A 27,992-nucleotide genomic window follows, 5' to 3' on the forward strand; every position below is an offset into this window, starting at 1 on the left:
GAACTCATATCGACCTGTATATTATAACTGTGAAAATGCTCGTGCATTGCAAGATTTCCTCCAAGCTGAGTATGTGCACTGTTTCTTGATAGGTTTAGATGAATCCTACTCTCAAATTCGTGGTTAGATCCTTCTCATGGATCCTCTACGCAATTAACAACTCAAGAAGAAAAACATCGAGCTATTGGAGCTTCCTCCTCTCACCAGGTAGCTTTCTTTTCCAGAAACCCACAATCTCTTCAGACTCAAGGTAAAGGTAGAGGTTCAATGCGAGAAGATAAGCCTCTTTGCTTTCATTGTGGATTCTATGGACATTTGGATTTCCACCAAACTATGGCAAAGGAGAGGAGTGAAACCTTTTGTACATCATGTTTCAACACCTTAGAGTCAAGATCAGATATCAATTCAGCCACACAGCTTTCTCCTACATAGAATCAACAACTCCTTAGTTTGTTGAATAATCTGAGTATTCAAGAGATTCCATTAAATGCCTCTATAGAGATCAACACCCCATCAGGTATTGTTCTCAACACCTCAATATCAAGGTCAAATTTATCCTAAGATGCTTGGATCCTAGATAGTGGAGCAACCATTCACATTGCATGTGATTTGTCGCTTTTTTCTTCAATTCACACTTCAAGAAAATTCTTAGTCTCTTTACCAACCGGTGAACGTTTCTATGCAAATTTCATAGGGGCAGTTGTTTTGAACCATCACATTTCTCTCTAAAATGTTCTATATATACCAGCTTTTTGTGTAAATTTACTATCGGTTTCATCTTTCTTATCCAACACTACACTCACTCTGACTATTGGCTCAAGGTACTTTACTGTTCAGGACAATTCCACATTGAAGAGGATTGGGAAGGGTGATTTGCATCAAGGACTATACATCCTAAAACATCATCCCCAACATATTGCTCAAAGCTGGTGAAATCACCAAATCTTTCAAGATCTAATTCTGATATTTTTTCAATAAATTTGTGCAGATCACAACTGTTGAACACTCTCTTAGGTCATGTTTCATCTGAAATTCTGCATCATTTAGATAATACTCTCCAATTACAAAATAAAGCTGATTGCAGTGGTTGTGAGGCATGCCCACTTACAAAGTTTCGGAAACTTCCTTTTGATTCCTACAATAATTTGTCTTCAAATTCCTTTGACCTTGTTCATTATTATGTGTGGAGACCTTACCATATTCCAACTTATAATGGAAAAAGATTTTTCTTGACCATTGTTGATGATGCTACAACTTGTTTAAAGAATTTCTATTCCTTAACAGAAACTCACTTTAGCATGAATCTTAAGTGTTTCAGATCAGACAATGCAAAAGAACTTGCACTCACAGATTTCTTGCAACAAAAGGGAGCTCTCCACCAATTCTCATGTCCATACAGACCACAACAAAATGCCGTGGTAGAAACGAAAACACTAACACCTTCTTAATGTGGCTCGAGCTCTCTACTTTCAAGCTAAACTGCCCATCTCTTTTTAGGGAGAGTGCATCACCACTGCTGCCTTCCTTATCAATAGAACCCCAAGTCCCTTACTAAACCTGAGGTCTCCATTCGAACTACTATTCAACAAAGCTTCCAACTATGATAGTTTGAGAAACTTTGACTTTTAGCCTATGCAGCGACTAAATCAAGTTCCAGAACCAAGTTCTGCTCCCGACCAGTCCCATCAATCTTCCTTGGATATCCCCTTGGATACAAGGGGTTACAAACTATACAACCTTGATACCAAACAATTTTTTGTCTATAGGGATATGATTTTCCATGAACATGTCATGCCCTTCAGCAATTCCCCACACCTTTAGCCCCACAATGACCTGTTTGCAGATTTTTTTCTACCTGCTCCAGCCCTACACGCTCCAGCACAAGACCCTACACCCAAAGATTCCTTTACAATTCCAGCACCTATCCAAACTTCTATAGCACCATATACTACTTCCAACATTCCTTCAATCCCACCACCGCCCCAAAAATCCTCTAGAAACCGTTACCCTCTAGCATACCTCACTGATTATATATGCCTTACCAGCACACCTTACCCTCTTTCCAATTTCATCAGTAACCATAGGCTTAGTTCAAATTATCACCACTTTCTTGCCTAAGCTAATGCCATATTTGAACCGCAATTTTACCATCAAGCATGCACTTCCCTAAATGGAGACAAGCTATGCAAGATGAATTAGATGCACTTGAGGCCAACAATACATGGGAAATGCTACCTCAACCCAAAGGTAAATGTGCAATTGGTTGTAGATGGGTTTATAAGGCTAAAATTAAAGCTGATAGGTCTCTTGAGAGATACAAGGCATGGTTGGTTATAAAAGGATACACACAACAAGCTTGGTTAGATTTCAGAGATACTTTCAGTCCCGTGGCAAAAATAACAACAGTGAGAGTCCTACTTACTGTTGCTGCCGTAAAGAATTGGAGCCTACTTCAGTTGGACATTAACAATGCCTTCCTCAATGGCGATTGAATGGTGAGGTGTATATAGACTTGCCTCTCAGCCATCTACAGTGAAATCAAGGTTTGGTTTGCAAGCTAAGTGGATCCCTCTATGGTTTAAGACAGGCTTCGAGACAATGGGTTACAAAATTTTGTACAACCCTGACGGATCACAACTTCAATCAATGTAAACAAGACTACTCTCTTTTTTCTATTGGAAGTGGTGATTCAACTACATTCTTGATCGTATATGTTGATGATATCATCATAGCTGGGCCAACACAAGCATCAGTGAATGCAGTGAAGGACAGTCTTCAAGCTATCTTCAACTTAAAGATCTTACGTAACCTTAAATTTTTCTTGGGCTTGGAGTTGGCAAGATCGAAGCAAGGCATATCTTTATCTCAAAGAAAATATATTCTCTCTTATGGAAGATACAAGCTATGTCGATTGTAAGCCCGCAAATATACCCATGAAAGCTAACCTTAAGCTTCGAGCTGCAAAGGGTAAGTCAGTGCCAGACCCGTCTGCCTATCGTAGACTTGTGGGGAGGTTAATGTACCTCACCATATCCAGACCGGACATCACTTTTGCTGTTGTGAAGCTTGTACAATACATGTCTGATCCTAGAATGCCATATTTAAATGCTGTTCATCACGTGTTGCACTATTTGAAAGAATCACATGGGTAGGGGCAGTTGTTTTGACACTCGAAGATCCACTACGGGTTGTTGCACCTTTCTGGGAGATTCTCTTGTGTCTTGGATGAGTAAGAAGCAAGATGTGGTTTCTCGAAGCTCTATGTAAGCTGAATATAGGGCGTTGGCAAATGCATCGTGTGAGATTATCTCTGTCATTGCACTCCTTAAGTTCATGAATGTCGAAGTCAACTCTGCCATGTTAATTTGTGACAACATTTCTTCCATCCAAATGGCCACAAATCTAGCCCTGCATGAGCACTCTAAGCATGTAAAAATTGATTGTCACTTCATCAGAAAAAAAAATTGCAGCAGAAACTGTCAAACTCGTGCATGTATATATATATATGACTTCACAATTGATTTGTTTAATGATTGAATCATTCTCCATATTACTTTGTATTCATCTAACAACAAAGAAATGTTAAAGCACTTATCGAATAAATAAATGACAATATTAGGGGTAATTTGTAACATCCCATAATTTTTTAAAAATTTAAATAGGAATAAATTATGGTTTATCTTATTAAGTTTGAATTTTATATTTTGAGAAATTATTTTACTAAAATTTAATTAATTTTATAATTATTGAAATTTAAATTAATTATGATTTATTCTATTAGTTTAAACTATTTATTAGAAAGTATTTTAATAGGAAAAATTAAATTAATTTTTTATAATTATTATTATCATTTGAGTTTAGATCAATTAAAATTATTATATAATTTTGCTATTATAAGATATTTTACATAATTAATTTTTTGATAACCAGAGTTTAAATTAATTAGGATCTTTTTACAATTTTTATTATGCTGAGATATTTTGAGAAAAGATAATAATAATAATAATAATAATAATAATAATAATAAAGTTTAATTATTCTACAGGTCCCTATAGTTTTACCGAATTTTCAATTAAGTCCCTATACTTTTTTTCTTTTCAATTGGGTCCCTATACGTTATTTTTGTTTTTAATTTAGTCCCTACCGTCACAAATCTGTTTAAAATAACAGAATATTATGTTAAAAAACCGAATATTCTTATAATTAGATTAAAATAATTAATTAAGATCTCTCCTATTTTTTTAAAATACCAATAGTACCCTTTACATTTTCTCCCCAAATTAAAAAATCCTAACCAGCCCTAAGTTAGTTTCCTAAGATCCAAATTGAGTTTCTCCTCCGTCGCACTCTGCTGCCGTCTTCCGTGGCGTCGTCCTTGTCCGTCGTTGGGTGGTCATCGTCCGTCTGCATCGTCCACGGGTCCACGGTCCACGGGTGCTCTGCTCCGCTTGTCTGCCTTGCCCATTGCATCGCCTCGTCTCGCCTTGTCTCACCGCGCCTCGCCTCGAATCGCCGATGTTCAACTCCGTCTTGCTTCCTAGATTGGCTCTACAACAACGTGTGACTGCTAAAAAATTATGGTAGCGATTAAAATGGGGATTAAAATGGGGATGAAGCAGCAGGAAGAGTATGATGGCGATGGTGCTGCTGCTGTTTATTCCACACCGAAAATGGTTTTTGCTTACTATGTCACTGGTCATGAATTTGGCCACGCAACTCGTGTTGCGAAGGTAACCTCTCATTTCTCATCCTCATTCTCATGTCATTGTCGTTCATGATTCATTATTTGGATATTGCATTACATTTAAGTTTGAATTGCAATTTCAATTTCAATTGCATGTATATATGTAGGTGGTGAGGCATCTAATCCTTGCTGGTCATGATGTTCATGTGGTCACTGCTGCTCCTGAATTTGTTTTCACCAACGAAGTGCATTCTCCTTGCTTATTCTTTCGCAAGGTGAGTTTAATTCATTTTAGCTTGATTCAGGCTTAGTTTGATAGTTAGATCCACTTCAAAATGCGGTTGTTCATGATCTAGATTAGTTGGACTGTATCTAGATATGTTTGTTATGGAATGAAATGCATGCTAGGATCATAGCCCATGTGTTTATTTTTGTGAACAGAAAAAAAAAAGCACATGCTTTACTACGTGTAATGATAATTGTACTCACCTTGAATTAAACATTGGGTTGACAATGACTCAACATCTTAAAACAGGTAACTCTTTTGCTATCTCTCTATATCCCAAACCCACTTCATCTTCTCCAACATAATCTTATTTTTATTTCCAAATTTCTATACCTTATTTTTATTATTATTATTATTATTATTATTAGCTTGATAGCTCCCTTCTATTTGTGAATTGACTACTTGGGAGTCGCTGAAGATATTAAGCCTTTGAGCTCCCACTTCCTTGGCCAGCCTCAAACCAGCCAGTAGTACTTTATATTCAGCTTGATTATTTGAGGCAGGGAACTCGAACTTTAAGGAGCGCTCGATTTGTGTTCCCTGATCGCTTTCTAAGATGACGCCTGTGCCACTCCCTGTTTTGTTTGAGGAGCCATCTTCATAAAGGCTCCACTTTGTGGGGGTACCTGGGGTGTCAGTATACTCTGCGACAAAGTCGGCCAGATATTGGGATTTAATAACTGTTCGAGCTTCATATTTGATGTCGAATTCAGACTGCTCGACTGCCCATTATAGGATTCTTTCAATTAAGTCTGTTTTTTGTAAGATCCCCTTTATGGGTTGGTTGGTCCGTACTCTGATGGTGTGAGCTTGAAAGTATGGTCGGAGTCGTCGGGAAGTGAGTATGAGGGCGTAGGCGAACTTTTCTATTTTTTGATAGTTTAATTCAGCCCCTTGTAAATCCTTACTGATGAAGTAGATGGGTTGTTGTCCACTTTCATCTTCTCTGACTAGTGCTGATGCCATTGCCCGACTTCCTACGGCGAGGTATAATATGAGCTTTTCACCTTCCTGAGGTCGAGTAAGGACAGGTGGTTGCCCCAAAAATTTCTTTAAGTCTAGGAAGGCTTTTTCGCATTCTGGGGTCAACTCGAACCTCTTTCCCTTCTTTAATGTTGCATAGAAGGGGAGAGATATTAAGGCTGATCCAGCTAAGAACCTAGACAGAGCCGCTAGTCTTCCGTTGAGCTACTGGACCTCCTTGACACAGGTCGGACTTTTCATGCGAAGTATGGCCTGGCACTTAATTGGGTTTGCTTCAATTCCTCTTTGGGTGAGCATGAAGCCCAGGAATTTGCCAGCTTTTACCATGAAGGTGCACTTTGCGGGATTGAGTTGCATACCATGCTTTCTTATGGTGTCAAACACTTCAGCGAGGTCGGACAACAACGATTCCTCACTTTGTGTCTTTACCAGCATGTCGTCTACATAAACCTCCATTAGCTTCTCGATGTGGTCGGCAAAGACTTTATTCATTAATCTTTGGTATGTAGCTTCTGCATTTTGAGTCTTAATGGCATGACTATGTAGTAGTAATTTGCCTTTGGAGTTAGGAATGAGGTCTTTTCTTGATCGGGTGGATACATTGAAATTCGGTTGTATCCTGAATAAGCATCCATGAAAGAGAGGTACTTGTATCTGGAAGAGGCATCCACTAGAGTGTCTATATTCAGTAGCGGGTAGGGATCTTTAGGGCATGCTTTATTGAGGTCGGTGTAGTCGGTACACATTCGCCATTTTCCATTTGACTTCTTTACCAAGACGACATTGGCTAGCCATAATGGGTACTCAACCTCCCTTATGAACCCTGCCTTCAGGAAGGCTTGTACCTGCTCTTCCACAGCTTGGGACCTTTTTAGACCAAGCTTCCTACGCTTCTGTTGCACTAGCTGAGATCCAGGATACACCGCCAGCTTATGACACATTAACTTGGGATCTATGCCTGGCATGTCTGCGGCCTTCCATGCAAAGAGATCGGAATTATCCTTTAGGAGCTGTATTAGTGGCTCCTATAAGTCTTCCTTTAAGGTTGCCCCTATATTTGTTGTTTTATCCTGGGCATCCCCGACCTGGACTTCTTTAGTTTCGCCTTCTGGCTGAGGGCGGAGTTCTTCGCGAGCTTGAATTCCTCCGAGTTCTATAGTATTGGTTTCTTTTCCTCTGGGGTTGCCTTTAAGGTTCAGACTTTCGTTGTAACAGCGTCGTGCGAGTTTTTGGTCTCCCTTTATGGTTGCGATCTCTTCCGGAATGGGGAACTTCATGCATAGGTGTGGAGTGGAGACCACCGCGCCGAGCTGGTTCAGCGTTGTCCGACCTATCAGAGTATTGTAGGCTGAGCTCACGTCGACTACGATGTAGTCGATGCTTATTTTCCTAAATGGGGTTCCTTTTCCAAAGGTCGTGTGTAGTGGAATGTACCCTAATGGCTAAATTGGGGCGTCTCCTAACCCAAATAGGCTATTTGGGTATGCTCTGAGTTCTTTTTCTTGTAAGTCGAGCTTGTCGAAGGCAGATTTGAACAATATATCCGTAGAGCTTCCTTGGTCGACCAGTGTTCGGTGGAGGTTGGCGTTAGCAAGTATTATGGTAACGACCACAGGGTCATCATGTCCCGGGATGATGCCCGCGGCATCTTCTTGAGTGAAGGTAATAGTAGGGAGGTCGACCGATCTATCTCCTCCTCCAACATGGTACACCTCTTTAAGGTGTCTTTTGTGGGATGACTTAGAGATCCCTTCTCCTGCGAATCCTCCATTTATCATGTGAACATGCCTCTCAGGGGTGTGAGGGGGGACGTTCAGCTCGTCCGACCTCTTCGTCCCTTCTTCTCTTCTTTGGTTCGTCCGTTCTGTTGGCTAAGAATCGATCTAATCTTCCTTCTCGGGCTAGCTTTTCTATGACGTTCTTTAAGTCATAGCATTTGTTGGTAGGATGCTTGTAGACTCGGTGGTACTCGCAATACTCTGTCCGACTTCCTCCTCTTTTATGTTTAATCGGACGCGGAGGGGGGGGGATCTTCTTAGTGTTGCATATCTCTCTGTATCCACAAGGGACACCCTGAGTGAGGTGTAATTGTGGTATTTTCTAGGTTTTTCAGTAGGCTTGTCTTCTTTCTTCTTGGACTCTTTATCCTTGTCCCGAGGTGGGTAGGGAAATCCAGATTTTGAGGTTTCCCCAAGTCAAGAGTTCTCCTCCATATTAATATACTTTTCAGCCCATTCTTGTACCTCGTTTATAGATGTTGGGTGCTTTTTGGATATGGAGTGGCTAAAGGGTCCTTCTCGCAGACCATTAATGAGATCCATGATGGCTGCTTCTGTTGGTAGACTTTGTATGTCCAGACATGCCTTGTTGAATCTTTTCATGTAGTTGCAGAGGCTCTCCCGATCTCCTTGCTTAATCCCTAACAGGCTTGGGGCAGGTTTGGCTTTGTCTTTTTGGATGGAGAATCTGGCTAGGAACTTCTTGGTGAGATCATCAAAGCTTGCTATTGATCTTGGAGGCAAGCTGTCGAACCACTTTATTGCCGTCTTGGTCAAAGTGGTCAGGAAAGCTTTGCAACGGATTGCATCTGAGGCATCCGTGAGATACATTCGACTTCTGAAATTGCTGAGATGATGGCTTGGATCAGACGTACCGTCATACAGAGTCATGTCAGGGGCTTTGAAATCCTTCGAGACTTTAGCTTTCATGATCTCCTTTGTGAACGGGTCTTGGTCCTTGTTGGGACTTTCCTCGTGGCTGGATTGGGTGGTCTTAGTTTTGAGATCAGCTTTGAGCTTTAGGAGCTTGTTCTCCAGCTCTCGGCGTCGTCTTGATTCTCTATGAAGGTCTCGCTTGGCCTCCCGCTGCCGGTCGGCTTCTTGCTCCAACTGTTTAAGGCGATGCTGTTGTTCTCGGATAGCTTCCAAGATTTCTGTGTTTGGGGGTTGTTTATCCCCCTTGTTTTGACTTCCAAGATGCTGTTTGGCTTCCGTGTTCTTATGCGGCGTTCTGGAGCCAGAGTTGTGATCATTGTCAAGGTTATCCTCCATGATGATGGGATGACTTCCAGGTTCTCCGGCAACGGCGCCAATGTTCCGAGGGTTACCTAAAACTGGAGGCCAATCTCGGAGGAGATCTGTTGTGGTGGTCAGAGCTGTCATGTCCGACTTGTTGAATCTGGTGGTGCTGCTAATCCTTGATCACCGGAGGGTGGTGGTACCTGCAAGAGACTCTGATGCTTAAGTTAGCACGTGCTTTAGGCAGGTTTTTTGTGTAGAATCAGAGTGTGAGTTATACCTGGGTGCTCCAATGTATTTATAGTAGTGTGGAGTGACCTCCCTTTGAGATAAGTTAGTTATCTTATATTATCTTTTGTGGGTGAGTCTCCTTTTTCTTTGGCCAGCCGCCTTTAGGTGGGCTGTGACCTTTTTGGGCCTACTTGGACCCTTATAGCAACTTGGCCAAGCTCTTTGGGCAGAGGTCGGTGTCGACCAACCTTTATAAGAGGTTGGTCATTTTTGTCTTCATTCAGCCCGGCTCACATAGCTCGACCCATGGTATGAACAACAACCAACACCCATTCCTTCACCATTTAACACCCCAAGAAGCACCTTAAGTTGGTGATCCGTTTCCAAAAGAGCATATTGGCATGGCCTATGAAGCTCATTGAAGATATTGTTACCCATTCAACTTGTCCTTGGGTTGGAGTCACTTTTGTAAACTCTTGTATGAATGCTTCTACTTCTTGGGTGATCACCTCTTCCTCTACATTCTTCTCTAGCTCTTCCTTATCTTTCTCAAACTCAAAAGTAGAAGGATCCTCAAGATCATTGAGGGGGTTGACCAAGGTGGACAAAAAATCATTGATGATGCAATCCACTTCTTGATCAAACTCTCTCAATTCTCCATTCACCTCTTCCGTTTCACAAATTCTACCTTCCTCCTCTTGTTGCAATTCTTGTCCTAACTCTTCTACCTTCCCTTGAGGCTCCATGTTCTCCTCCTTACTGCACTCCATACTTTATCCTCCACCTTTCCCAAGGGGGATGTCTTGAGTTCTTGAGCATAGTAGAGTCAAGCGGTTCACCACTTCGGCTATGATAACCGTAAACTCCCCTTGTTTTCTTCGGAACCCTTCTTTCTCTTGGAAGAACGGTTGAAGGTCTTGTTGTTCTTGGGGCAAGGGTTGAAAAATATCACATTTTGGTGGAAGGGAGGGTTCAAAGGTTGGGAGAAAGGTTATATAGTTGGAAGGTGTGTCATATGGATGAGGGTATTGAGGTGGTGTATAAGGGTGTGGTGGTTCATATGGTTGGTAACAAGGTGTATAAACATTGGAATCCCATGGGGGTGGATGGTGTGGTACTTGAAGGTTTGGTGGTTGAGGGTTGTGTAGGGGGTATCTTTAACATCTTTGGGGTTGATATTCACAAAAGGGAAAGTTTGGCTCGTTGTAGTATAAGGGAGGTGTTTGCCATGAGTGTTACTCATATGCAATTGGTTCCTCCCTAAATTGATTCTCCTACTCCATGAAGCAATCCCAATTTGGATTTATTATACCCTACAAAACATTCACAACCAAGCTCCAAGCAACAAGGGTGATAGCTCATAGAAAAAGTAGCAAATAAAAACAAAAGACATTAACAAACAAGAAAAACAAAAATCTAAATATTAACAAAAACAACCAAATAACCAAAAAGTAAACTGTTTACACTATCAACATATTTACAACAACCAAAAGATAGCACTCAATTGCATCCTCGGCAACGGCGCCAAAAACTTGATGAGAGAGCTATTGTCGATCTAGAATTTTTCAAAATAAGATCACTTCGTTGCAAGTATAGCTAAATCAACAACTAACTCTCAACATAAAAGTTTAGTATTTTCAAATACAAAACATATAAATCGAGAGTCTTTCAACCTCGAGTCGTTCTCCCTAGGATACAATTGAGAGTGTTTCTCTTTCGGTTGTAAGGGTAAAGGGGTTTTTAAATCAAAGAACGAAAGATTAAAAGAACTAAGAAATCAAAGAAATAAGAGATAATCAAAATTGAAATTAATGCAATTAAAGGGAAATAAGATCAAAACTAGTGAAAATGCTATAAATGCAATAAAGAGCCTTGACTTGGGAATGAGGATCCAAGGAATCCTATCATCACTATAACCACAACTATGGTAATTATGATGAGTCAATCTCGCCTAGTCAACCCCAACCATCGAGGAGTAAGTCAAGCAAGCATAATTGACCTTAATCCATAAGTCCTAGCTAACTTATCAACCTAGTTGATAAAAAGCTAGCGTCAATGGAAACAAGAGTCAACTAACTACCCAAGAATTACCACTAAATGTCGGACATTATGACTCTAGTATCTTAGGAACTCAAACCACAAGCCAAAGTGGGAAAATCTACTAAAATTCTAAAGTTGGCATTTTCACAAACACCTTGTGTGCATAAAAGTAAAACAGGGAAAATTGCAAAGAAAAATAACAAACTATAACCAACTATCAACAATACCAACAATAAACATCCAAACAAACATAAAGAAAGCATGAAACATGAAATTCATCAATCAAAACTTCAAGAACTCAAAATTGCAATTATAAACAAAGTGCTTGAACCAAAGGAAATGAAAATAAAGACAATGTAATTAAAGAGGAATTAAAGAGTACTTACAATTAAAAATGATCAAAATCCAAAACTAAGCTTGCTATAAAATGCTACATGAAAACTACATAAACCCTAGGAGAGCTCTCTACTCTACACTACTCCTACTCCTAATTAACTATGCTAAAAAATGTAAAATGTGGCCTTCTACTCTAATGCCTTCATATGTCTTCAATCCCCCTTCATATAGCACTTCATTTCAGCCTTGAGCCTTCAAAAATTAGGCTAAAAGGCCTCAAAAAATGCACAGCACGCGTTTCATTAATGAAATTACGTGCAGGGTCCTGTGCGGACGCACAGACATGTGCGCCCGCACACTTGGCTCAATGGGCTCCTGTGCGTACGTGATAAACCCTGATTTCGTGGTTTATCTTGTACTTATTTTAGGGAATTTTATCACCTTTTCCCACATTTATTCAATGAAATAGCATGGTTTTGTAATTCTCCCTTGAATTATGCTCAAGTGTAAAAACATGCTTTTTAGGTCCTTGAGGATCGGATTTCTGCCAGTAAAGAAATTTATAGAATTATTAATCGTGTTGTAAGTATAGTTTTTAAACCAATAGAGAATCCTTTCGTACAAAAGTTTGGTTGTCACAAGTAACAAAATCCAATAAAATTTATAACCGAAGTATTTAAACCTCGTGTCGTCTCTCAAGGAATTGCAGGGAGGTGTATTTATTATTGGTTATGGAAAACAGTGTTTTTGGGTTTTAAAAGGTTTGAACAAGGGAAATAAATTGCAGGAATTAATAAATTAATAACTAATAAAACTCTTGGCAAGGTATGAAAACTGGAAGTCCTATCCTAGTTATCCTTATCAATGGTGATGAGAATTATATATTTTTTTGTTTGCTCCCACTAAGTCAACCTCTAACTATGAAGGTAAGTCAAGTGGATAAATCAATTTAACATCTAAAGTCCTAGTCAACTCCTAAGGAAAGACTAGAGTTATAGGAATTTAAATCAATCAGCAAAGATAACAATTATCAATCACAATGAGTTTGACAACTCAAGAGTCACCAATTAATTAACCAAAGCCAAAAGGGAAAAATCTAATAAAGGAAAGCAATCATAATTCTGAAATACCTCAAATTGCATTAATAAAAAAAAATCAATCCAAACATAAAGAGTTTATAAACTAAATTGAGAAAATAAATAAAAAGAAATATTAAACCTGGGAATTGAGAGGAAGAAATCCTAATTCCTTTAAGAGGAATCCTAATTCTAAATCCTCTCCTCTCTCTCTAAAAACTACATCTAGATTATGAAAAGTGAATAATGGAATATCTCCCTGAATGGATGCATTTCCCCACTTTATAGCCTTTAATATGTATTTCTGGACTTGGATCTAGGCCGAAAAGGGTTTCAGAAATTGCTGGGGGCGTTTTCTGCAGTTTCTGCATGTGGCGTCTGTCACGCGTTCGCGTGGGTCACGCGTTCGCGTCATTTAGAGTTTTTTCTGGTCACGCGTACGCGTCAGTTACGCGTCCGCGTCGTATGCGTTCCGCTCAAGTCACGCGTCCGCATCGTCCATGCGTTCGTGTCGCTGCCTTGTCTTCAAAACTTCATTTTTATGCTTTCCTTCAATTTTTGTATGTTTCTTTTATGTCCTCTAAGCCATTCCTGTCCTATGAAACCTGAAAATACTTAACACACAAATCACGGCATCGAATGGTAATAAAGGATAAATAAATTTTAATATTAATAAAGCATAGGAAACATGTTTTTATAAATCTCATAAAATGAGGAAGGAATGGTAAAACCGTGCAATTTATATGAATAAGTGGGTGAAGACTTGATAAAAACCACTCAATTGAGTACAAGATAAACCATGAAATAGTGGTTTATCAACCTTCCCACACTTACACAATAGCATGTCCTCATGTTAAATCCAAGAGAAAGAGTAAGGTAAAGTGGTGGAATTTCATGCAATGCAATCTATCCTAAATATAACTACCTGAATGAATCATGCAATTCTAATTATTATCTACCTATGTATATATAAAGCTTACATGTGGTTTAGTTTGCTTCATATCTTCAAGGAATCATATATGTACAAGTGAGGCCAAACCAAATTAAAACATGTTCACAATTGAGTTGGGTTAAAATATTTCACAAACTTTTAAGACAATTAATCAATTTAAACATGGATATATGGGAATGAGCTATTGAACCCTCACTGGATTTGTGTTTACTCTCTAGTCACTCAGTGTTTGGGGTTAATCACTCTATTCTTTTCTATCCATGCTTTTCAAGACTATGTTCTTCATCTAACCAATCAACAAATATGGAATACAGACATACAAAAATCATGAGGTCTTTTTCAAGGTTGTAATGGGGGCCAAGGTAAAGGTAAGGGTATACATATAAGGCTAAGTGAGATAACAAAATGAATCCTTGATTAATCTAAGATTTCACCTAACATATACATACTTTATATAAATTAAAATGCTTTACCTAGCTACCCAAATTTTTCCCACTTTTGTGTTGCATGCTCATGCACCAAATTTATTTTTGAATTTCGTCACATGTGCATTGGTTCTTATTATTTTGCATTGGGGTTATTTTTGTGTCCCCTTATTTAATTATTTAAAAGTTTTTTTCAATGCACATGATAATTTAATTAATTTGATTTCACATGAGCATGCTTCCCAAAAATTCTTATTATTTTATTGAATTAATCTTTTCTTATCAACCCATGTTCCCATGTTTCCCCACACTTAGTGTGCATCACAATTTCTATCTTAAGCTAACCAAGGATTCAACTTAGAATTTTTTTTATTTGTTTTTCTGCTTAAGGCTAGTAATGTGGTTATAGAACAAGATGGGATTAAAAAGGTAAGCTTATTTGGGATAAGTGAGCAATTTAAATAATGGCCTTAATCATCTCTTGGTATGTATCTATATTCTATATTGGACATATAGATTAAAATAAAGTAAAGATTGCGAGCATAGAAAAGAAGGACAAAACACACAGGAATGAAATTTATGGTTGAATGTAACCATACAATTAAGCTCAAAACTCACATGCTGTGTGCTCTCTAGCTCAAAAATCATATATCAGTTATGTATGTCATGCAAGTAGAAATCAAGAGTTTTCGTTCAACTCAATGTGAATCTTAGGGGTGGCCCTTAAAATCTTAGTTTTGTTCCTTGAAAAATGTTGTATAAATTAACTAACATATAATGCTATATATATACAAGGTGTGTGGATGTTTTGATTCTGTTAAAGTCTCTAGTTTACTCCTTTTATTTTTAATTAAATCAAACTATTATATGCTAAAAGGGTAAACTATACTAAGTAATCCACATATTCTATAACTAAGAAGTTTAGAATTGCAACTAAACTAAATATCTAAGATATAAACTCAAGTGCAAAATGCGGAAATAAAGTAAAAATTCAGCAAGAGCAAAAGAAAAATGTGCAAGTACCAAAGGATAAAAATAAAAATACAGAAAATGAACATAATAAGATAGAAGAGTCTGTAGTGGTTCACCAAAAAGATAAGCCAGAGATGGCGACCTCCCCACACTTAAAATATAGCATCGTCCTCGATGCTCACTCAAGCTGGGTGTGAAGAAGTGTCATCTCCGGAAGGATGGGCTGCTGGAGTCTCTGTGGTGGCCTGAAGGTCTGCAGACTGGATAAGTGTAGGAGGATCTGTCTACTGCAGTGGAGGCTCTGACTGTAGAGGAATCGCCGGATCTGCGGCATGGATCTGGTGTGGCTCCTCATGCTGTGGCGCAGCCTGCTCTGGTCCTGCCTGTTCAGCCTGGGCATGTGTCTCCTCCTCATGATCATCTGCCTCTACCTCAAATGTATCAGAAGGGGTGTCGGGCTCGGAGGGGATGTCGCCGCCGGATCAGATCATCAACTTGAGGTGCTCATAGCGCCGCTTGTCGCGACGCTCCATACGATCTATGCGGGCGAAGAGGCGGTGCACCAGATGATAAATGGGCTCAGGAGCAGGTGGAGGTGCAGTGGTGGTAGCTGGTACAGTAGTGGATGAAGAAGGGGCGGTTGAAGGTGTGGCTGCCTCAGCAGAAGCGGTGAGGAATGGGGGCCTGTAGCCTAAAGCCTGAAACTTCCTGCTGTGAGGGATAATCTTCTTGCAGTCTACAGCAGTTGGCTTCTCATCAGCAAGCTCCCAAGGCACGTCAGCTCGACGGCCTAGCTGGGTGATCAGATAAGGGAAAGGGAGAGTGCCTCTGACATGGACCCTGGCCATATAATACCTGATGAAACATGGAAGATACATGTCCTTACCCTCCATCACGCACCAGATGAGGGTGATCATAGTAGTGGGCACCTCTGTCTCATGAGTGTTCGACATCACATAGTTACTCAGAATCTGGTGCTAGAGCCGAGCCTCATCATTCAAATATATTAGCTTGATTCCCTTGGGCATTACTGTATTCTTCCCCATGACCCACGGGGCAGTAGGATCAATGGCTATTCTCTGCTTGACAGCATCCCAGTCAAATCTCATAAATCTCATATCCTCTTCAGCCTTTTGGTAACCGTCAGGCTGATCTGACTTAGGCTGAAGCTAGAGGATGTCCTCAATAGCTTCCTCAGTGACCAAAATCTATTTTCCTCTGAGGTGCACTGCATCCAGGGAAGTCTTGAAATAGTTACAGTAAAATTCTCTGACCCAGGAAGCATTGACCTCTATCAAGTTTTATTCCAAGAAGAACCAGCCTCTCTGTTTTATCTGTTCGGCGGTGTACTGTTGTAGTTCTTCTGGAATTTTTAGAGTTATTTCCAGGTACAGGTTCCTGGAAGTGGCAAACACTGGATACTTGAGCTCATAGTATCGGTTTGCAAATTTAGCTGGATCTGTTGTAGTGAGGAGCTGGTCAGCCTTCTCCTGCGGGGTAAAGTGCTTTTCCCGCTAGGAGTCGTCATGGAGGATATCCAAAATAGTGTTAGAGGATTCTCCTTGTTTTCGTTTGCCAGTAATTGCCTTGCCTTTTCCTTTCCTCACGGGATTAGACATCCTGAAAAGTAGAAATGGTAGGATATAATTGAAGAACGAACGCAGGAAAACAGGTAGGCAAATAGGATTCATCCATGTAAGCATAGAGGCAAACAAGTAATAGCATTATGAAATGAGTGAAATATGTATATTTTTGGACTGTATTCGAGTTAAAAGTCCGAGAGTAAAAGTCACAATCCAAAATAAATTATATGTGAAATTCAAGTTAATTAGGAAAAACAGTAAGCATGCCTTGAGTTAGAAGGTGAAAGCAGTTGGTTAAAAAGAGAAGTCAGAAAGTTAAAAGGGTTAGTAGGTAAAAAGGAGGTTAAAGTAAATGGCATGATAATGGGTTTTCTAGTTAACAATAAATTCACAAACTTGAAGAACTATCAACTCATAATCAAACAAGGGTTGCAATTTATATTGATGATAATTCATATAGATAAAGGAGTTGTAAGAATGAAATCATCAATAAGCAGTTTAATACTTAGGGAACCATAAAGAATAAGAATGCTAGCCTGTGCATTCATGAATTGGTTTGGTTGTAGCCAAGTAATGCAAAATACTGAATTTACAAACCAATACATGAATAGGGGTAATTTGCAGAAAATTGGGCAACATTCCGGCTAAAATTGGATGTTTCCGGGTAATAAACAGCAGGAAAAATCAATTCATATGAAATTAAATAGTGCTGAAAAGATTAACATGGTATAACAGCAGCATCAAACATGAAAGAGCATCATATGAATAGGACATCATCACAGCCAAGTCAGAATTGCCAATCAGATAAAAACATGTAGCAAGAACGGTGCAATTATCAGGCCTAAATCCATTAACCACATCCTAGCTACCTAACCACCTAAAATCCACTATAACATGCATCTCTAACTATCCTATTTTGAACAAAAAACTGTAAACTATGCCACTAATTGACGAATTGGAAAACGAAATCAGTGTTCGGCGGAACCTGGTGTGTGTATGAACAGTAATCGAACACAGAGAGATGGTGGGAATGTGGTGGTGGTGTTGCTGACGCGGCGGTGAGGGGAGGGCGGCACGGTGGCATTTTGGGGTTACGGTGGTGGTCGGCGAGGGTTGCGGGGGCTATGGTGGTGGTCGGCGGTTCTGGGCGGGTGGCGCTGGGTTAGGGTTGGGCGAGGGGGAGAGGAAGGAAGAAGGGGGGCGAGGGTTGCGGGGGCTATGGTGGTGGTCGGCGGTTCTGGGCGGGTGGCGCTGTGGTGGCAGTTCGGTGGTTGGGGCTTGCGTAGGGTTTAATGGCAGAGGGGGAAAGTGGGTGAGAAGGGAGGGAGGGGAGGAACGTCGGCAGTCGGGGCGGTGCGACAGTCGGGTCTGGGCAGCGAGGAGGGCTGGTGGTTGAGAGACGGGAAGAAGAGAGGTTGCAGATGGGGGGTGGGGGGATGGTTTTCGCGTGAATGGGTAGGGTTTCGCGTGAATGGGGGTTAGTATTTTTGAAGCCAAGCGAATGCGTGGAGCATGCGTTCGCGTGAAGTGCACGAAAAGGGGTTGGCGCGAATGTGTCATTGACGCGATCGCGTGAATGGGGAAAAGAAGGGAAGGGGTGCGTTCGCGTGAAGCACGCGAACGCGTCGCTGAAATTTGTGCTAAACGCACAGTTCCAGCGTCATTTTGGCGCAACTCTCTGTCTCCAAAAGGAGTCCATAAAATCTGCGCGACGCGTACGAGTCTGAAAGAGTGAAATTCTCGCGCGATCTAGAATTTTCGCTGATAAACTCCCGTTGTAAGTATAGCTTCTAGACCGACAAGAATTCCTTTCTTACAAAAGTTTTGGTTGTCACAAGTAACAAACCCCTTTGAAATTAATAACCGAAGTATTCAAACCTCGGGTCGTCTTCTCAAGGAATTGCAGGGAGGTGTGATTTATTTTTGGTTATGGAAAAAGATATATTTTTGGGGTTTTAATGTATAAGATAAAAAGCAATAATAGTAAATGGCAAGGAAGTAAGTTGCAAGAAATTAATTTAAATAAATAATAAAACACTTGGCAAGGTATAAGAACTGGAAGTCCTATCCTAGTTATCCTTATCAATTGTGATGAGAATTGGATTTTTCTCCCATTTTGTTAACCTCTAACTATGAAGGTAAGTTAAATGGATGAATTGATTTGAATCTGAAAGTCCTAGTCTTTCCTTGGGAAAGGCTAGAGTTATTGGAACTCGATTTAATTCTTGAAGAATTCCAATTTTCAGTCAACACCTCGAGTTTGATAACTCTAGCGTCACCAATTATTTAACCAAAGCCAAAAGGGAAAATTCTAAATTAAATTGAAGACATCAAAAATAGAATAAAGCAATCATAAATCTGAAACACATCAAATTACGTTTAAACATAAATTCAAATCTAATATGGAAAAGTTCATAAATTAAATTGAAAAAATAAATAAAAGGAACATTGAACCTGATAGAAAGAAACAATCCTGAAAGTAAGAGAAATCTTAATCCTAAATCCTAAGAGAGAGGAGAGAACCTCTCTCTCTAAAACTACATCTACTCCTAAAATTATGAATGAATGTTGTATGTATTATTGTCTCATGAATGGATTCATTCCCCTACTTTATAGCTTCTAATCTGTGTTTTCTGGGCCGAGAACTGGGTCAGAAACAGTCCAGAATTCGCTGGTTGCGAATTCAAACACGCTGATTTTTCGTCACTGCGACGCGTCCACGTTGAGCACGCGTTCGCGTCGCCTATCGTTAGGGCAACTATAACATATTATATATCAAATCGAAGCCCCGGACGTTAGCTTTCCAACGCAACTAGAACCGCATCGTTTGGACCTCTATAGCTCAAGTTATGACCATTTTAGTGCGATAGGGTCAGGCTGACAGCTTTGCAGTTCCTTCAACTTCTTGTATTCCTTCCACTTTAGCATGCTTCCTTTCCATCCTCCAAGCCATTCATGCCTTGTAATCTCTGAAATCACTTAACGCACATATCAAGGCATCGAATGGTAATAAGAGAGGTTTAAACATATCAAAATTAAGACCAAAGAAGCATGTTATCAATCATAGCACAAAATCAGGAAGGAAAACGTAAACTCATGCAAATCATATAAATAAGTGTATGAAAGATTGATAAAATCCACTCAATTGATCACAAGATAAACCATAAAATAGTGGTTTATCAACCTCCCCACACTTAAACATTAGCATCTCTTCATGCTAAGCTCAAGAGAAGCTATAAGAGTGAAGAGGAATGGTAAAATGTATGAAATGCAACCTATGTATATGAATGTAACTACATGCAAAATATTTTTACCTACTTAGTTAAGAGTAAACAAATCCTTCAAGAACAAATATGAACTGGATTTCACTAATTCAAATCATAAAAATGAAGTACAAATAGGCTTGCTGTAAGACCCAAGACTTTTGAAAAGTCCTATTTTAAACTAATCTCAAACTATACATTATTTACAGTTTTATTTTCAAGAAATTGTTTTATTGAAAATAATTAAAGGCAGTTTTGATTAATTGGATTTGAGATAAATTAAGATTTTTATCCCAACTCTATAATTATAGATTATTTTACTATTTACAATTTAAAGTTTTAGAAATTCGAAAATAATGAGGTTTGGCTATTTAAATCAGAATTTCATCTAATTTATGATTATTGAATTATTTTCTATATTTAAATTATAGAGTTGGTAGTTGTGAAATAATAAGGATTTTTATATGATTTGGACTAAATAATTAATATTTTAAAATATTGATACTACTATTTTGGAAAATAAAGAAATTAACTATATTATTTCTAATTTTTGGATTTGAACATTTTATTGAAAATAATTTGTAAAATTGATGATCGAATAGTATTTCTATATATTATTATTATTGGACTAGAATTTATTCCAATTACCATATTATCCCTATTTTTATTTGAAATTACAGAACTACCCCTAACCCTAAATCTAACCTAACACCCCTACACACTCACCAAACCCCAGCCACCCTAAAACCCAGGAGCAGCAGCTGCTGCCCCACACCCTCACTCTCATCAAACAGCATAGTTTCCCTGTGAAAGAAAGGAAGGAAGAAAGAAAGGGGACAGAGGGGAAGGGAGCCGCAGGAAAGGGGAAGGGAGAAGAAGAGGAAGGCGGCACGGTGGGTGTCACTGCCACCGCCGCCGCCGCTGTTGGCAAGGGATGGAGGAGATCCGAGAGGAAAGGAGAGTGCCGGTGAAGAGAGGAGCCCGCGCCATCCTCGCAAAACGCCATTGCCGCCGCACCATCGAGAGTCGCGAGGAGAGGAAGGCGTCGCCGTTCCGTGTGGTCGCGCCAACATTGCCATCAGGGTCTTCTTCGCCGCCGTCCTTGCTTGTCGTTTCCCTTGGAGTCATTGCCATCGATCCTTGCCCCTGTCGCCGCCGCAAGTCGCTAACAAGGATCGGAGCTGAGGGAGAGGACAGTGTAAAGAAGGGGAGTTGTTGCTGTCGAAGACGCGAGCTAAAGGAGCTGCCTTCAGCCGCCGCCGTTGCGCCAGTCGCCGCCGCCGTTGCGCCAGTCGCTGCCGCCGTTGCGCCAGTCGCCGCCATGTGCTGTCACTGCTGCGTGTGCCACCGCCGCCACCTCTGGTCTGTCACCGTTGAGCAGATCCGCGAAGAGAGAGAGAGAACCTGGGAAGAGGCTGCTGCCGGAGGAGAAACCAATCTTGCCGCCGTGCCTGGCCGCCGGAAAAACCTCGCCGCCGTCGCCGGAAAATTCTGCCGGTAAGGATTTAAGTTGGTCTTCGTTTCCTTTGGATTTCCGGAAGCTTCATTGTCGTTGTATGATTGGTTTCAGTTACCGTCGCCGGAGATCTGGTCGCCGCCGCCACTCGAGGTGGTTGCCGGGGCTGCCGGCAAACCAGGTCAGCTATCACCGCTATTTCGTTTTCTTAGTTTGGTAAGTAATTGTGTTTCGAAAATCCCCGCTTTAGTGTTTGGTTATGTTTGGTTAAAGACCTTGAGGTTTGGTAACGTAGGTTGGGTCCTGATGATTGCGTGTCGCATAAGTGTTGCTGTGACTGCTGTGCCGTTCCTTTTCTTTCTGTAAGTGTCTCTATCTCGAACCTTCGCCTTTAGCTTTCAGTTATGAGTTTCGAGATTTTTCGCGATATTGATGTGTTAGGAATTAGTATCCAAGCTTATATACGTGGCGTTGAGGCTGTTTCTGCTATTGAGAAAAATAAGCGGAGCTGGAATATTGGTTGTTGGTTTCGGGCCGAGACGAAAGGCTTTCCTGTGACGCGTTTGGTTCATGTATTCGACGAGCCAAGGTAGGGACTTTTTATACAAACTGATTTAATTTTAAAGTGGAAATTGTTATAGATAGATATGCTTTACAAAATGTATTTCTGGTGGTTATGTGAGTCTTATGAATTGTCTGGTTTTATCTTGAATGAATACGGGTGCCTGTTTGATTGAGCTAATGTCTGCTTTGGAAAATTGGAGATTTCTGGATTTGGTTGAATTGAAATGCTTTTTGATAATCTGAAAGTTTGAGTTTTTGGTTTTATTGGAAACTGATTTGGTCTTGAACCTGTCAGAAAGAGTTGATGATTGGTTTTGTTGGGACCCGGAAAGGGTGGCAAGGTCCAAGTTTTAGGGGAGATGCTGCCGAAATTTCTAGAAAATCTGAGATTTTGATTAGAATTGTTATTTTGGAAAAGAATGAATTATGCTTTGACTTAAATGTTTGAGAAATAAATTATGTTTGAACTTGCCTTATTAGGAAAATCTCTATATTTTGATGTAATTATTAAGAAAGGAATTATGCCTTAAAAATCAATTTAAATATGAAAATTATGTTTTGGAATTTGATTTACATAAACATATTTTGGAGGGGTTAAATGGATTTAAAATAAACCTGGTTTTTAATTAATCTATTTCACTTTACGACATTTAGGAAGAGCTTGAAGTATTTTCGGGAACTTTGATTTATTAAAATTGAAACATTTCCCGAGCCCTTGGAAACAGATTTAAGAATGAAACTGAAATTGGTTTTCGGTTAAGAAATGATTTGGTTTCTACTTAAGTTTGGTTGGTTTTGAAATTGGTTCAGAATAATTGGAAACACGATTTGGTTTTGGGTTCAAACCCTATTCTATTTATCCAACTCAAGAAGTTAAAGTTTCGGAGGTTTTCAAGAAATTTAAGAAATGAGTTAGGTTATTCTCCCCTGAAGTCTTGAGACTCTACTGAGGAATCTTACGATCAAATCTTGATTTAGAAATGAATGATTGAGTCTTTCAAAAAGATTTTGAACTTGGCATGGTTTTGAGATTTTTGGAAGTGTTGGAAAGATGTGGAAAGTGACTCCGTTTTGAAAAGTGATTCTTGGCTAGCTGTGATTTGACTACGTTGTTATTTAAAAGTAAATGGGCCAAGAATGATTTTGAAATAAGATATTGAGCTTGATTGATTGTGGATATCATCAAAATTGATGAGTTATTGTTTGGTAGGCGTAACGGCCGGGTTCGTCCCGCTTATGCTGCGAGATTTGATAATTGACGAGATTGTTGATAAGTCGCTTGCGCCTGGCAAGGACGGTGGTTAATCCCGCTTGTCGAGGTTGCGGCGCCCGTGTAAGGACGGTGGTTAATCCCGCTTACGTGTAGATGTGAGGTCGGAGGCAAAGTATCCCGCTCACATCCTTTCGGATCACAGGAGTGTGCAGGCACTGACATCCTGGACCGTGTGGCGGGCACGTTATCCCAGAGGGTTCCCATTTATACGTGACCGAAAGACAACATTCCCATGGGAATGTGTCGGGTTGGCAATTGAACCGACAATGTGATATCACAGCCAGTAGGACAGACATTCATCATTTGCATCTATGTGATATTGTTTGGGTGTGCATATTGTATTTGGTTTGCCTATGTGAATACTTATGTTAACTGCTAACTTTTATACTTGTTGTAATTGTTCTTGATTGTGCTTGAACCACATTAATTGTGATTGTGTTTGAATTGATTGGTTTGTGATGAGTTGGTTGCTGATTGAGCTGTTTGGGCCGGGGGCCGTGTTGGATTGGATGGGCTTGAGGCCGTGATTGGTATATTGAGTCCTAGTTCTATATAAAGTATCTGATCGGTTCAGCATAGACTTAATGAACCTATGCTTGGAACGGGATGATCATTTATACCGCGTAGGTAACTGCTTTCATGGTTGCGGTCTAGGAAAAACTTTTCAGACATTTTCTTTAAAAAAAAAGGTTTTGTTTTAGAATATTTGAGAAATGTAGCAAGTCTTCAAAAAGTAATTTTCTAGATTTCGAATGTGAACCTATGGTTTTTGGAAAGACTCATAAGACGAGCAATGATCACTGAACTCTAAGAATGATCTTATCTTTACGTATCTTGTTATAGCAATTTTTGTAATCCTATTGTGAGAACAAGCGAGGACGACGTTCTCACTCCCCTACAGGTTATTCCTTTTCAGGATATAGAAGACGAAGCTTCAGGAGAGTTATGTTTATTTTTTGTTTGTTTGGTCTTTTTGTATCACCGTAGCTATTATTTTTTCCTCGCCTTTATCTTTATTAAGTTTGTAAGAGGGATAGGAAATTATGATATGTATATTTGTAAACTAGTGTTATGTGTGTATATATATATATATATATGTGTGTGTGTGTGTGTGTCTTAAGGTTGTATCTGATTTGTATGTACATGTATGTTTATGTTTTCACGAAAAAGAGTTATCGAAGGGTTATGCGGTTTTAAGTTTTAAACAGGCTCATATTTTAGTCTTAAATATTATAAGAGTCGTGGTAATACTCGAGCTATCAGAGTGGCGCAGCCGGAAGCGTGACACTTTGATAGTTAGGGTGTTACACTTGCAAGAAGAAAATAGCTCGTGAAAGCCGAGGAACAAAGAATCGAGCATCGAACCCTCACTGGAAGTGTATGCACTCTAATCGCTCAGGTGTTTAAGGTTCGATCTCTCAATTCTCTACTAATCTTGCTTTCTAAGGCTTGCTCTTCATCTAACAATCAACAAAAATTTAATGCACAGATACACATATCAAGAGGTCTTTTAAGGGTTGTAATGGGGTTAGGGTCAATGTAGGATTGTATTTGGCCAAGTGGAGTAAAATCTGAATCCTTAATTAACTTAAACTTTTCCACCTAACTTAGACAATCCATGTAATCATAATACAACATCTAACTATCCATTAACCATGTTTTCCACATATTCATGCATTCTAATTTCAAGTACAGTACATATGCATTGCTTTCACTTACTTTGGGGCATTTTGTCCCCTTTTTGCTTAATTGCTTTTTTTTTCTCACTTCTCTTTTTTTTTTTGTATTATATATATATATATATATATATATATATATATATATATATATTCTTTTCTTTTATTTTTCTCAATGCATATGATTAAATTATTGGATGCATGAATCATGTCCTAAACATTTCTTTCACATTTTCAGAAAATTCTAACATACTCAATTCTCAAACCAAATGTTTCCAAATTCAACTTCTCCACACTTAATTCATGAGCACTCTCACTAGTCTAAGCTAACCAAGGATTCAAATTAAGGACATTATTGTTTTCCATTTAGAGTTAATGATGTGCTAAAGTAAAGAACAAAGGGGTATAATAGGCTCAACATTGGTTTGCAAAGAATAATGGAAGGGTAAGGCCATATGGGTATGTAAACTCAGTGAAAAAAAAGGCCTCAATCATCTAAGTGTATGCATACATCAAATAATGAAAATATAGAATTAAGCAAGACAAAGATCACAATTTTAGAGAGAAAAACACACATCAATAAAATATCGGTTGATAAAATACAACCAATCAAATAAGCTCAAAAATCTCACAGGTTGTGTGTTCGAGCTCTAAACCATGTTCCAGTATAATATTTCTTCAAATAAGTTTAACAAAAAATTTTAATCAAATTAGTGAAATACTCTAAAAAGTTTCTTGAAAAAGAAAATATTACTTTAACCAAGTGGTGGTAAAATATGCACAAAATTAAACAAATATGCAATCAAACATGCAAATGCAACAACTAACTACAAAGAAAATTTAAATATTGGTGTTGAGACAGGAAAGTACTAACCCATGGAGATCGGTATCGACCTCCCCACACTTAAAGATTGCACCGTCCTCGGTGATAAGAACAGAGAGTAGGAAAGCAAATAAATCGAACAGAGAGTCACGCGGGAGCGCGGCTGGAGGCGTGCCTTTGGCACAAATCACCTCACGCGACCACGTCGCTGACGTGTCCGCGTCATATGGGAAACATGCCTCCCACACGTCCGCATCACCCACGCGGTCGCGTGACCCGAAAATTGACGTAAGATAGGGTGCATGACCGAAAGTTGTGCTGGAGTGGTGCTGGACTGGTGCTGAACGCACAAGCCTTACCATGCGGATGCATGGCTCATGCGTCCGCGTCATATTCGAATATTGGCCACCCACGCGATCGCGTCCACCACGCGAACGCGTCACCCTGAACTTTGGGAATAATGAGTTTTGAACAGAAAGTTGTGCGAGCGCGAGGCTGCTCTCGCGCCAGTAGCACCGAACGAGTCACGCTCGCGTGACCGACGCGACCGCGTCGATTCATATGAGCGCAAGTCGTGCGAACGCGTACCCCACGCGTCCGCGTCGCTTGCGCCGCACAGCTTATCCTAATTTGCCAAAATATCTTATCTTTCTCTTCCCCAAATCCTACTTTTTCTTTTTCCTCCTTACTTCTTTCTTCCCCTTTCTTCCTTCTTCCTTCTTTCTCACTTTCTACTTTTTCTCTCTCTCACCAGCATTATCAAGGTTTTTCTTTTCTTCATCCCTCCTTACTTTTCTATTCTTCTTTTATTTTTATGTTTTCTTCTCCTTTTCTTTTTCTTTTTACTTGCATTATCCCATGTTTTCTTTTTCTTTCTTTTTCTTTTAATTGGTGTTGAAAATTTATTAGGGTCATTATTATTCCTTATAATTTGCTTGTGGATTGTTAAGGACTTGTTTGGCAATTATATATTAATTTTTTTAAGGGTTGCTTGCATGTTCAATTTATTATTTTCATTAGCTTATTTATCATGCATGCTATGTGTTTGTGAAAACGCCCGTATGGCATTGTGCACTATTTTTAGATTTCTTTTAATCTACTACTCTATATGCTTGCTTTTCACAAAACCCTTTTTTATATTTTATTAGTTAAATATAATTGTTAATACAAACAGATTGTTAGTACGACAGACTTGGTAATCTAACTTAGACATTGAATGCTTGATCTATGCTACTCATGCCTTTGCCTGCATGCCAATAAACACCTTACATTTAATTGTCCCCATATGCACTTGCTATATTTCCATTGATGATTTTCCACATGTAGTCATGACCATGTGTTAACATCATTCATCTTTTAATGTGCATTGATTACCACCTTTCCCGCCCTCTTCCTTGCTCCAACCCTTGATATTTTAACACACCTTTTCTTTTCTTTCTTTTAGGATGGCCACCAAGAAAGGCAAGGAGAAAGCTACTCCCAAACCACCCGCAAGAAGAGGAACAAAAAGAGCATTAGTGGCAGAGCCATCTTCAACTGCAGTTAAGCCCTCAACAAAAAAGATTAAGAGGATTATAAAGGTTGATGAAAAAGAGAGAGCCTTCCCAGCAAAGGACACTGCGCGATTTACCAATCGCTACTGTGAGCAGATGTTCCCCATCCTGGCAGAAAGGAGTTACAACAACGAATACCTTCTTATCCTCCCAACTCATATTGCTGAATTTGTTGAGCCGCAAATTGCACGAAGACAATGGGGTTTCCTACAAAGACAGCCACGGCAGGTTAATCTTTCCTGGGTAGTCGAGTTCTACTCCAACTTCTACCTGCCAACCTTGCAGTCTGTCTATGTCCGTCAGAGGCAAATCCCCATTACAGAAGAGGCCATTCAACGAACTTTAGATCTTCCCCCTACTCCAGAAGGACTGGATGCATTTCAAGAGGCCGCACTCAAGCGCCAGATGTACCAATTTGACTGGGACGCCATTCTCAGAGTTATCGCACTACCTGGCAGCAGATGGATCTACGGATACCATCGTTCCCGTCCTAAGGGAATATCGGCTTCTGTACTTACCTTGGAGGCTCGCGTATGGGCACAGATTATGTCCCATTACGTCTTTCCGAGCACCCACGAGTCCTCCTTCACTGCAGACATGGTCGTTCTACTATGGTGCATCCTTACAGATCAGCCTCTGAACCTACCAAGACACATCCGGAATGCTATGGGACACGTACAAATTGTGGGTAATTTACCTTTTCCCGCCTTAGTTTCAGATCTCGTCTCAGCAACCGGAGTCTCTTACAGAGCTAGAGACACCAAAGCCATGCTCCCACGGGATGATCAGTACGTCCCT

The 27,992-nt window shown here is 39.8% G+C and overlaps 1 protein-coding gene across 1 annotated transcript; it reads left to right on the forward strand.

Annotated features, from left to right (window-relative positions):
- The first annotated feature begins 20,783 nt into the window (after positions 1 to 20,783).
- On the forward strand, positions 20,784 to 21,671 carry LOC107628311 (uncharacterized). The gene is made up of 2 exons (XM_088505883.1): positions 20,784 to 21,323; positions 21,420 to 21,671. Exons 1-2 carry the CDS (start codon positions 20,784 to 20,786, stop codon positions 21,669 to 21,671), a joined length of 792 nt encoding a protein of 263 aa, XP_088362009.1.
- The last annotated feature ends 6,321 nt before the right edge of the window (positions 21,672 to 27,992 follow it).

Source organism: Arachis ipaensis, chromosome B2 (assembly GCF_059453495.1).
Source record: "Arachis ipaensis isolate K30076 ecotype BB chromosome B2, ASM5945349v1, whole genome shotgun sequence".
Classification (NCBI taxonomy): Eukaryota; Viridiplantae; Streptophyta; class Magnoliopsida; order Fabales; family Fabaceae; genus Arachis; species Arachis ipaensis.

Bases quoted from the DNA above. Each gene is read 5' to 3' on its own strand.
- LOC107628311 (XM_088505883.1), top strand. From the start codon at position 20,784: ATGGAGGAGATCCGAGAGGAAAGGAGAGTGCCGGTGAAGAGAGGAGCC. The intron at 21,324-21,419 runs GCCGTCGCCGGA...GATTGGTTTCAG, and splicing joins GCCGCCGGAAAAACCTCGCC to TTACCGTCGCCGGAGATCTG.